The sequence below is a fragment of the Wyeomyia smithii genome, chromosome 3, assembly GCF_029784165.1.
Source record: "Wyeomyia smithii strain HCP4-BCI-WySm-NY-G18 chromosome 3, ASM2978416v1, whole genome shotgun sequence".
NCBI lineage: Eukaryota > Metazoa > Arthropoda > Insecta > Diptera > Culicidae > Wyeomyia > Wyeomyia smithii.
The window spans coordinates 236,745,515-236,758,022 of NC_073696.1; the positions used below are offsets into that span (position 1 = coordinate 236,745,515).

A 12,508-nucleotide genomic window follows, 5' to 3' on the forward strand; every position below is an offset into this window, starting at 1 on the left:
ACATAAAAAAACACAATAGGACACTTTTAGTTTTTTCCGTTCTTTTAACACTTATTGAAAGATGGAGTTAGAATTAATTACTTGCAAAACCACTGTAATTGTTCACCGTTTTATCAAACCGACAGAACCGATAACTGTATGCGCATTCAACAAACCGTTCAAAACACAGAAAATGCTTACTTGATACTTATCAAAATCAGTTTTCGGCGCGGGACGACCGCTTGTCACCAAATGCGTTAACCACGACTGCCCTTGCAGGGTTCTTTTCCTGAACCGCTCGTCACCAAATGTGTGTACTCCTATCCTCACGATTTTCTAGTTCAGTTCTGGATGATGAAAATACAAAACGCGCAATGCGCAGCACTTCAGCGACAAAATAGTTGCGCTTTCACTTAATTTACTGCTACCCTCATGATTTTCTAATTGAATTTTAGGTCCACTCGGTCTTTATATCCACTCAGTCAGAACTGGCGTTTGTTTTTCTTTAGCTGTCACCACATGTGTAGGTATATATCCTGGGTATAACCTACCAGGACTTTCTCCAGAAAACCCTGTACGTGCCGTCGGCACGGAATTACAACTCGAGACTTGAGCGGTAGATTAAACTTACTTTATTTACACAAAAGCTTAAATAGTACCCTACAGGTAACTCAGAGCGAAAGGCTTTTCCCCTTCGATCCGGTCACCACATACCTAGCTGTTCTATACTGGCCTATGGCATTTCTTGGCCTGTCTCTTTCTTGTGCTTAACATTTAGTACATTTTGGGCATTCTGATTGAGAGCGCCATAACATGTGTTTCCAAACACGTGCGCTAGCGTGAGCGCAAAGAACCCGCGCGTGAGCATGGGCGACGCTGAGCGACGCTACCGTTTGTCGAGTTCTTTTTTGTTTATTCAATGCCTCGGTGGCTTTAGTGATTATTCATCGCGGAAGGCAAAGTGTTTTCGCCAACGCTTGCATAGCAGAACCGTTCGCGGTCTTTCTTCAAGATTTTTCCGGTTTTCTTTACAAATGGTCTTGTTTTGGTGGACAACGCAGACGGCCGTGTCCCGCGTTTACACTCTACCTGTTTTCATTTCATTCAACAGAAGGCTTACTGTCTTTCGGACTAAGCTAAAAATGTACCGTATGACAAAATTCTGCGTGACGGAACATAAGGTATCTTCTGCGCGGGGTGTGACGTCACAGGCTAATAAGCGGCATTCACCTCTACGGCCAATTTGATAGGTAACTTTAACGTCAGAAACAAACGTTGAAAGTTCCTTTTTGAATATATTAAATTCAGAAGAAATAGTTACCACAATAGGTGGAACTTTCTCCTTTTTTAAAGATTTTATACTTTGTATAGTTTCATTATTGGTAACTTCCATTTCACCAGCTTCTTGCTCAGGCAAAATATCAAAAGGATTGTCACTACAGACACTCGATGTGTCAGAAAGAGATGCCTCTCTTTTCCTCCCCGCAGCGATGCAAGGTTTCTTTTTCCGTCCAGCCATCTCAGGTGATACGAAAAAAGTTAAAACAAATGTTAAATTCAAAAGTAGGTAGTCTTGAGAAAGACTGATGGAAAATAACTTTCAGGTAGTCTTTAAAAGACACACTGACAAAACACAAACTTTGAAGCTATAGGCAGCCAAAGACCAGTCCACAAGCAACCGAAAAGACGTCTGATCTGTAGGACAGTTCAAGACGCACTGTGATCTTCGGGAATTGATGTGCAGTCTCCCAACAGCGTGTGTTTTGCCCGCAAAAAAAAAAAAAAACGAGTAGCACCCGATCCCAGACCTTCAGATAGAATATCTCTCTCCTTCGTCTCTTATTCCTTCCAAATATTGGAGATGTGCACAAGAATCTGTGAGCCGCACGGAGACTTATTATATTTTCAACAATTTTAAATTTAAGGTCTGACCATTTGTCAAAAGCCAACCCGTGACAACACTTTTCTATCTCTTGTCATTATTCAGAAATACAGGCAAACTTCGATAAAACGCACTGTTAACTGTAATGACTTTGATCCCTTTTTTTCAATAAATCCAGTCACTACTTCAAAAGTTAAGCAACAATCTTGCTTGAAATATGATCTAAAATCTGACACTAACTATTATGTGTCGATTGGATTACAGCGCCCCCCCCCCCCCCTTCCCTATGTAGTACCCCTCTCCGTTGCAAAACCTCTTTTTCTTTGTCTTACAGTTTATAGATGTAGAACAGAAAAACGCATATAAGTGATTTATGAAGAAAATAATGCAAGGAATCCAGAAAATGTATCATTTTGAATCAAAAGTGTTTTCAGCCAGGTTATTTCTGTATTTTGAAATTAAATTTGCATTTTTCGGCTTATACAAGCAAATTTATTCTAAATTTGATGTTTTATCATGTTTACGGAGAATTATACCTAAGAAACACCTTTGATTATTTCGAAAAAAAATTTAAAATTTTAGTTGTCAACCGTCACATGATCCGGATGACGCATGAACAGTGAACATGTGTGTTGATTTTTGCATTTTTGTATAGGTTTTTGCAGAAGTCCTGTGTAAAAACTTGCCGAAGGAAACCAACATGGGTCAATATCAGCTTGGATTACACAGCAGTCGAAAAACATGTACTTGCATGTATGGTTGAAGACAAATCGCTAACGAAAATAATTAACAACAGCGAGCCAAGCTGGCTTCCCTGGGACACGCTCAATGTAACGTGAATAAATATATGAGGTTATATGAGCCAATCTCGAGATATCATGTATTTTACGAAAATAGTTTTAAATTGCTTAAATTACATCAAACAATCATATTTATTCGAAAATGTATGTTAAAATTTTTTTTAGAATTTATCTGGTCAATAAGGAATCCAAAAACATCTTTCTTTCTTTTGCAGCAGTGTTGCCACTTTTTTCCTGACAATTCCCAAAAATTTTACGTTTTAATTGAAAGTTGTCTTTGTTGTCTTTTCGCCGCTATTTTGATTCATATTGTTTTGTTCTGCGGTAAAAAATTTTTCAAATCAATGTTCTTTTATTTTTCTCCGCTCACAACGGTGACAACATTGCTCACGCTTAGAAAAAAATCAGAGTACCGTAAACTGGGGTGATCACTGTACCTCTTTTCTGAAAATATGGTAAAAAAGTGCTCGTAGTACTTGGGATTTGTCGTAATCTTCACTGATTGTGTGGATATATGTCTGCATTTCTACTATTCATGCATTTCCTTCTATTTGAAGAGCGTTTTTCATGCTAAAATATTAGTTGAAAATAAAGTGTATTTTTGGCAATTTTTGTTGCATACAAACAATCGGCTCAAGCAGATTCAAAACAACAAGTTGCAATACGTATAGTATTTTTATTTTGTTCTCAGATTAGTTCTTAAGATGAACAAATATTATAACAATGCATTCCATTGTTATTTTTGCAAGTTTTTCCTCGAAGGCAATGTTGAGTCCCAATAATCTCCACAGCGTATTACATATTTCTTCTTAACAAAAACCAAAGACGTGAGGTAAGGTAACATGCAAATTTGGACAATTGCTTAAGTCATATTCCATGTAGCCTATTTTTCGATGATTTTAGACCACCTTCCCTCTCAGTGGATGAACATTCATATACATTGTAAAAAATTTGTATGAATCTAGGACATTTGCCAACATAAACGGTTAACGTAGAATGTGAAAGGCCCCCCAAATTGATTTCCAGATTTATAAACTTGTTTGAGGCTGTTAAATTTAGTGAAAGTAGCAAAGTGCTACTCCAAATTCATCAAAATAATGAAGTGATCAAAGTCACCCCGGAATGATGATTGTAAAATTTTTAAAGCATATTTAAAAACAGCAAAATTGTTGCTAAACTTTTAAAGTTGTGACTGAATCTTTCTCAATGCATGCCAGTACTTATTTTAAAAATATCAAACAATATTGTTTTCAGTATATTCTGAAAATATTTAAGATACAATCAAAAAAGTGATCAAAGTCATCCCAGTTTTCGGTATGTAAATTGAAGCTCAGTTCCGTTCAAAATGGTGCTGAAACGAGGAGCTTTGTGCAAGTGCAATGTACAGTTCTAACTGAACTGGATATAAATTTTGGTAGAAAGTTCACGGAAAACCATTTTAACCCCTTTAGTGCCAAATGCCGCCATTTGGCGGGCTTCAGTCGAAAGTCTGCAAAGCTTCATTAAATACTTAAAATAGGTTTATAATGGTTCATAGTGATTTCACCGAAGCCTGTCTAGAAATTAACTTGGGCACTAGAGGGTTAAAAGCAAAAAAACTTCCGGTTTTTACTGTGTCTAATTTCCTGTAAACCTTAACAACAATTCGACAGGGAGATAGTGGAAGACCGGCCAAAGTGATTTACAAAAAAGGACTTCGTTCTTCTTTCTAAATTAGGGCTCCAGTCCGGTGGTTTGGCTGTCAAGAAAGATATGTTCCAGAACGAATGTTTAAAACAAATTTTGATTCCTTTTCTTCGAGGATATCATACCGAGAGAAGGTACACGCAAAACTTTTCCTTATTACTTTAGAAGCAATAGCGCAAAATTGACTTTTGGGTAACAAACCTATTACTTAAAAGGCAATAAAATTCTTCCCCAGTCGAGTAACAACACATACTGGTCATACATAATGGTCGTTTCAACCACATGCAATTTTTTTTCTATTGCAAAATGCTCCCTTTCCATCTCAAGTAAAAAAAAACCACACACAGTCGCATATGTTGCACATGTAAGGCCTCTGCCAGGCTGAATGCCAACGCGAGCGATCGGGCGAGATTCTTGCCGTCGGTAAATAAACAGCCGTAAGTAAAACTGTTCATTAACCTTCGGCAGAAATCTCGCCCCATCGCTCGTGTTGGCGTTCAGCCTGGCAGAGGCCTTTCAAGTTTCTTCTATCTCCAATTCATCCGGTGTGCGTGTATTAGTTCGCTCGTTGTATGCATACGGAGTAGCGAAAAAATATGACAAGAGCTGCCAAGCAGCATTTTCCCCGTCATAGAGTGAGCAAACGTTGATGATTTTGAAGACTTGAAATGCGCCTTAAAATGACATCACGATCTGTAAACTGCGTTAGAGAGAAACAAAAACATTCGCTTTCTTGCAAGCTATCTACAGCACATAATCGTTGGTTCATGGAAACTTATTTGGACCTGTTTGAAAATACAAAACTTGTGCCCATCCAGAACAATATTCGCAACTTCGGCAACTCTGGTCAGACAGTATTACATATTTCCATTTCAAGTAAACACTGAGGGACGAAACGAAAGTGTTTCTAATTAGACAATTGAGGTTGACGGTATAGATTCTGATTATGAATGGATGAAAGGGACAAAAATAAACCAGATCTTTGCATCAATACAAATGTAGCGAGTGAAGTCTTGCTAACACATGCAGTGCGGTGCTTGGCTGTATGTTCTCCTGCAGAAACACATACAAGCGTGTGGCCGTCATAATTTTTGTTACTTTTTAGTTGTTACTAATTGTGTATAATGCGCAGTCATAAGACACAATTAGTAATAAAAAATTTCCCTAAAGTAATAAAATGTTCCCCGTTTGCGTTGGGTGTATGTGTTTTAGACAGAAAAAGCATCATCAAAAAACATTGCTAAAACAATTGCGAGCTGAAATGGCTTCTCTGGCGTACATCCGAATGTAATATAAACGGTAAAAAAACACATTCCGTCGATACGCAAATACCATGAATATTTCGGCAAATCCTTCATGTCAATTAATGTTCACTCTACCAGTTCAAAAATTGTTTAAGTCCTAGAAGGTCGTTTTTATTAAATTGAGACTGTTTCAGATTTCGACGTTTAATACATTTCTCAGCAATTCATCAATAAAATCGTAATGCGATTTAGAAAAATTCATGTACTTCTTTGGAGATTTTTCATCATCGATTGGATTTGTGTTCCGGCTGATTTACCATCAAAAAGCCGTTTCTGTCAATTTCAATGCCACGCCTTAAAAAGTGACTTGCAGCAATTATACTATCAATTTAAAATATATTTTCATTGGTTCTAGTGATTTTTAGCCTAATATTGGCAAGAATGTATTTTTTCCTTTGTTGTCTTACAGAAAATAATTTGGTAATTTTAGTTACAAGTAGTATTTAACAGATTTCCTTCACTTCAGTTGCAATTGATTACAAAATTAGCAAATGGTTCAGCAAGATGCGAAAAATTGTAATTTTATGATATTACACGGTGCTCCCACAGACCGTTATTATAAAAAAATGCACCAAAGAATCTGAGTATACCATTCGATTCGTTATGACGTCAAGAATGTCTGGTCAAAATTTCAAAATCATCGTACGGTACATTTTTGAGTAATGCCCTTTTGAAGGTTGTAAAGTACAAGTTCGGCTTTGCTTTAAATGAAGTTACTGGAGTTGACTGAGAGTTACTAAGCTTCAATGAATTCTTAAGCAATAACAACAAAGTGGTTTTTTCACGGTCAAGAATGATTGAACAAAAAATCGTAAAATAACTTCTACTGGGACGCATGCTCTAAAGTGCCGTCCGGAAAAATATTCATCATAGTCTATAGAGTCTTTTTTTCAAGCAAGTTAGTAGAAACTCACATGTGAATAATATCAGATCACGTCACCTTGTTAACCATATTTATATCACCCTCCTTTTACCTCGTTCCACAAGCAAAACGATTCATGTTACTGTTTCCGGTGACTGTTTACATAACTGGTTATAGTCAAGCAAACAATTCTGCTGATAAATAATACGCAGCGCCTTGCAAATTTATGGTACTAGCAATTAGTATCAGTATATTTTCGGCAGTTCAATCGAACGAAAGTTGTGACATGAAGCATCATACAAAGCAGGATTCGGTTTCTGCTGCGTATCGAAGAATAACCATAGCTTCGAAATGTCTAGGATTGTATCCAGTGATAACCAAAACTAATCAGCGGTTGGTGAATATTTCAATTCTCCTAAGTATTGCAACGATACATGGATATCTACTAAATCGTTACACTCTGGACGCAGATCTACAGAATCTCTATTGTGGATCGATCATATTCGAAAAGCTGCTTATCATTCTTGAGATCACGCGATTTGTGTCAATAATTGTAGTATATGTACACAGTTATCGAATGCTGAACAAAATCCGGCGACTACTGAAAATACTGGAAGAAATTGACAAACTATATCAACTTCTTGGCGCTAAGCCCTACTGCAAACCTACGGGGAAAGTAACCAGAATAATGAACATTTTGCAGTTAATGGCTCTGTTAGTGCCACTGATGTTTGCCGCATTGTTTCGCTTGCTAATAAATCTCACTGAATCGCGGGAAAAAGTAGACATGGGATTCCGATTAACGAAATTCCTCTGTGTGGTGATATATGCGCAGATGAGTCTTCAACCGATGCTGCCGCTATTGCTCATTCTAACGAGAGTGAAAACACTTGCCAGGATTATCAGGTAAATTTTAGAAACCTTCGCTGCATAAAATTTGCGGAGTTTAATTTTAGCTTATGACATTAAAAACAACACCCTGTCAGGGAATTGACATCTCACACCGTTTCACAGACAGGTCAATATAAACAAATTATACCACAAGCTTATCCAATCCAATATCGTTCAGCCAACAGCAACACGTGTACATTATCTCGCTTCATCATCTTCACTAGCTGAAGCCCCATTAGACTAATGGGTACTATCACAAATTGCAGTTATTAATCATCGACGCGCAAATAGTCACCCCCCAGTGCAAATTGTGTTCTGTGACAATGAACGTGTTCGATTCGTTTCGGCCCCTGGAGCAATTATTGAAGTTTTTCGGATTATTGCCCCTACACTGGAGCGATCCGATGGGTCAAAAACTTCGTTATCGACTTTTTGATGGCTGTTATCAGGCAGCAGTTTTCATTGTGGGCATCGTTGCACTGGTCCTCAACTGCCAGCATCGTTCTACCCACAGCTCTGACTTGCTGGATCATGCATGGAACAGTGCAATCGTTCAAGTCTTTGCTTCTTCACATTCTCTAGTGGCTTTGAGCGGCGGCTTTGTTTTCGCCTGACAAATGGAGCAGATCCTGCGGGAAATTGATAGCGTTGATAGCCAGGTTCTAACAGTGCCAACTCCCTTAAAAATTCTAGACATACTAATTACTAGTTTTGTTTACAGATCCGAATGATAACATTCACCTCACAGAACTATCGGTTGCATCAGCTAGTAATCGCGATCTCGATTGTTGGTTACATGGCATTTTCTGCACCGCTAATAATTTGGAATGCAACTTGCCGTCCCAATTTTTTAACTGCTTCGCTTGTTGATATTCGCTTTATGCTGTACGTGGTATTGTCAACTGGTCAAATTTTGGCTACGATTTGGCTGGTTTGGATTCGTTTCCGAAAACTGAATCAAGGGCTGAGGTAATTAATTGAAATGGAACTACTCACATTAAAAGTTATCTCGTTAGTGATAAACCTTACAATATAAGTACAATTTCGATTCTTTTACACGTTTCGACTGACTGATATGAAATTATGGCATAATTAATTTTCATTGTCTTTCCCTTGACTTTGCCACGACCAGATTTTGTAACTTGTAAATTCGATTGAACAGAATGAAAATGTGACGCTGAAAAAACCCTTTTTTTATTGTTTTAAATATCTACGAAGAAAACTTACGCAACAACAAGAAGGCGTGGCGTAGATGGTAGAATGAAAAAAATACAGATACCTACAGATGAACGTTGTGCATGAAGTACATACGTTTTTTATCAATTCCGAAACTGAAGCCAAACTAAAGAGGCTACGAAATAAGTTTTTTTTAAATCAAATCAATCATTTTTCCCGCAAAACAGATGCGATGTCCAGTACCACCGTGCGTTTTTTGGATTTAACAAATGTTTCATTTTCATGCACAGAGATTGTCATGCATATCTTCCCTTTTTCCTTTAAACAAACCACAATAACAAATACTTCCGGAATAATACGCAAAACAAACCTTTTAAAGATAAAAAGTTAAAAATCACTTTAAATCATGATACTGACTTTCAAGTGCAGTAAAAAAAACAGGACCGAACGTTCTTGGTTATACAAACTACATCATAATTAGTTTCATATTCCATATTAGTCCCAATATTTGCCATACTGAACGCGATAACTAACAAAACCGCGCAGGCGGACTGTACAGGAAAAATAGCAAACCTCCCGCTGTTTGCATTGCAATTTATCTAATTGAACTATAGAGCGATACGGCTTTTCCCTCCCACTGAAAACAAATCTCATATCGAGCATTCCTTTTCACCAACCATCAGTCCAGTGCGGAGGGCGGTCGCAAGCAGCACAACATGCTTCGGAGAGCAGTGAACGTATACGACAGTTTCCGCCCTCTTGAGGTGTTGTTGAAGTGCTGTGGAATGTTTCTACCTTTTCGAGAAACTTCACCAATTAGGAGCACATCTCTGCGATGTCGAGTTTTCAACTGGTTGTTCTTACTTGTGATCTATGTTATATGGTTCGTAATATTGAAGTGCATGTGGCTAGTGCCATTTGGTGATCAGCCTATTCCATTGGTTATGGTAAAAAGTACGTACATTATTCATACCATTGTATACTTTCAACCGCTAGTTTCGTTCACACTATGTTTGACCATGGAAAAACATCTTCGAGGGATGATAGATGACTTGCACGGCGTTGATAATACGGTATTTTGTACTGCTAATCTATAACTACTTGTTGTAAAATGGTTTAATTTATTTCAGCTTAATAAAATATCTATTCTGCCTATAATCAACCATAACACCCAACGTCGATTGATACTCACCTTTTTGTCAAGCTATGAAATTTTCACCGTTGGCATGATGGTAGCGTCTCAACTAACTTACAACGGTCCTTCGGCGAAAAATGCTATTAGCGGAATGTATAGCACACTGTATCTAATTCTGACTTCTGGCCACTTTACCGCTACCCTTTGGTTGATCCTGATTCGCTTCGGTGGGATCAATAGTGTTTTTAGGTAACTATTTTAAATAATATAGAACTGTAACAAGCAAGAATGACCATGGAGTTTACCTTATTCGTAAATGCGTGACGGATGCGTGTTATATTGATATCTAAAGCAAAAAGCAAAGCCTTGGTGCTACATTCCGATTCGGAACTTGACGTTCTGTTTACTATACACAGACTTCGCAGCCAACTGTTAAGTGTACAGGACAATTGCGGGGCTAGCGCTACGATCCTACTGACACTAAAAGTCTCTCCCGAGTCAGGACTCGAACCTACGACGACTGGCTTGTTAGGCCAGCATCGTACCTCGAGACCAGCTGGGGAGGCTGAGATCTAAAGCACTTCTCAGTTAAAGTTAATTTAATTTGAAAGTACAGAACATGGTAGTGATTGTTATCGTACGCACTCCACGTGCAGCTGACAACTAATAACTCAAGAAAATCCACCATTAGCGAACAGCTAATGTATGTATATTGCGGAAAACTGCACCATTGGTTGGAAGTACCTCTAGCAGTGTGGCATGTATCCTTCCGAAGGCACCGTGTACGATAGTTTACGACCGCTGGAGTGGCTGCTGAAAGGACTCGGCCAGCTGCCCTTGCTGCCGTTGCGAAGCTACTCTCGAAAATATTTTCTTTGGCGGCGAATTATCAACTGGATTGTGGTGCTCCTCAACGGTACAATCACGGTTGCAGTTTTGAATCTATTATGGCTTAAACCCATCAGTAGTCAACCACTGATTCTGATGAAAGCTACATACATTATACACACAATTACCTTTTGTCAACCGATGCTTTTATTAGTAATGGGAATGGCAGTAAGAGCTTTTTACCGTATTATCATCGATACTCTGAATGCGTTTGATCTAATGGTATGACAATTTTTTGTCTGTGATATTACATCAAATATTCTGAAAGACAAATTTATTTTCCAGCTCAAAACTATCACCATTCATACTGTGAATCATCGCAAACAACGCTCGTATTTAGTAACATGTTTGATAGCTTGTAGTGCACTTTGTACGGGAATGCATTTTCGAGTGAATTATTTGCGAGTGAAATGATTACAATCTACACAATTGCGTATTTTCTCGATGCGTCACATATGATTGCTGTAGCTGGCCAGTTTATTTTCTCTATCTGGCTGGTTTTCGTTCGATTTCAAAAGCGAAATATCATTTTGAGGTAACATTTTTAACCTTTCAAATATTTTTTTGTCATTTTCTGTTATATCTGACATTCTGTTTATGTTTAAGTATATATTTTAAAATACAACAGAGATTTTAGGCGTAGCTCAAGACACTCATGGTTGTAAAAAAAAACTATATTAGAACAAGTTAGAGGGAACTAATCTTTATTTTTATACGCCTACGTCAAACCAAATTTCTTGTTTGATACCATTTATTGATAGCCACCGGGAGAATCAGCGTTCTGCAGAGAGCAAACTTCGTGCGAATCTGCGGGACCTAAGCTGGCTACGCAATCCATAATAAGTCTTGTTCTTTGCCAATAGCCGTCCCTTCAACTTGCGACTCACTTCGTTATTAAAAGCAACAAAAAAAAAAATGCATTTCAAATGCTCAAACTGAAAAAAAGAAAGATTATAACTACTAAACCATTCCAATGAATTTCGATGCCCCTTCCGATCAGAAGAGCCTAACAATAAATTACAAATTTCTATCAACAAAGATACAAATAACATATTTTGATACAATTTTGTAATATTCCATATACTTTTGATAACAAAATTGAATCTGAATGAGTTATGATAACAAATTAAGCTGTTCAACATGCTATCTTATTTTGTTAGGAAGCTGATACGTTAGTAACAAAGTTTTATATGGATTTGATACTAGTAGAATCATTTTTGTTATAATTTCTGTTATTTTAGCACCTAACAAATTGAAAATTCAAATTGAAAACACAATCTGAAAGGTTTTTCTCATAACAACCTAACAACTTCTGCTACATTTTTATTTTTCTTTCTGATCGGGCTAGCCATTACTGAAACGCGTCAACTTACATGAGAGTGTCGTATAAGAAGCACTCGCCGGGTTCGCCGCGTTAAATTTATGTTTACGAGGAAACTCAATTAAGTCTCTGAAAAAACGGCAATGGCTAGAGACACCAAAATTCACAGGAATGTTAAAATAGCTATAAATCTTTCCAGAAACGAATGAGTTCAAAGATTTAAAGTCTCCGTTAACAACATACTACTACCACTAGAATCTTTTATTTTTTCCGGTTTGAGCTTCTGGAGTGCACCTGTGTTGTGACCTGTGACCAGTATAAGTAATTTCAACAATTGCTTCGAAAGCATCCTTATCCATCCCTACCGCAGCGCCAACGCCTGACTGTAAAGAATCGTACGTATCAGCTTAATTAGTCTAATGGAAAACTATGTTAAAACATAGTCTGCCACAGCTTGTGACGTTTCACTGAGTCGTACGCCACATCGAACTCCATACTTAAACAAATAATTTGTCTGCAAGTTGTGTTCTCAAAATTTGTCGAGGATCTGTGTCAAGATAAAAATATGATCCGATAAAGAAGAG

At 37.6% G+C, this 12,508-nt stretch overlaps 1 protein-coding gene across 3 annotated transcripts in view; it reads left to right on the top strand.

Moving 5' to 3' along the window:
* LOC129727139 (uncharacterized) overlaps nt 1–12,508 on the top strand; it is a 103,875-nt gene that overhangs the window by 63,323 nt on the left and 28,044 nt on the right. The window contains exons 1-2 of one of the 3 annotated variants that reach the window (XM_055684632.1): nt 9,279–9,653; nt 9,711–9,964. The exons of the other annotated variants lie outside the window; for them this stretch is intronic. Coding sequence (XP_055540607.1) covers nt 9,297–9,653; nt 9,711–9,964 — 611 coding nt within the window. The 5' untranslated portion in view covers nt 9,279–9,296. Of the gene's footprint in view, nt 1–9,278; nt 9,654–9,710; nt 9,965–12,508 lie in introns of those variants that run through there. 3 annotated transcript variants of the gene reach the window in all.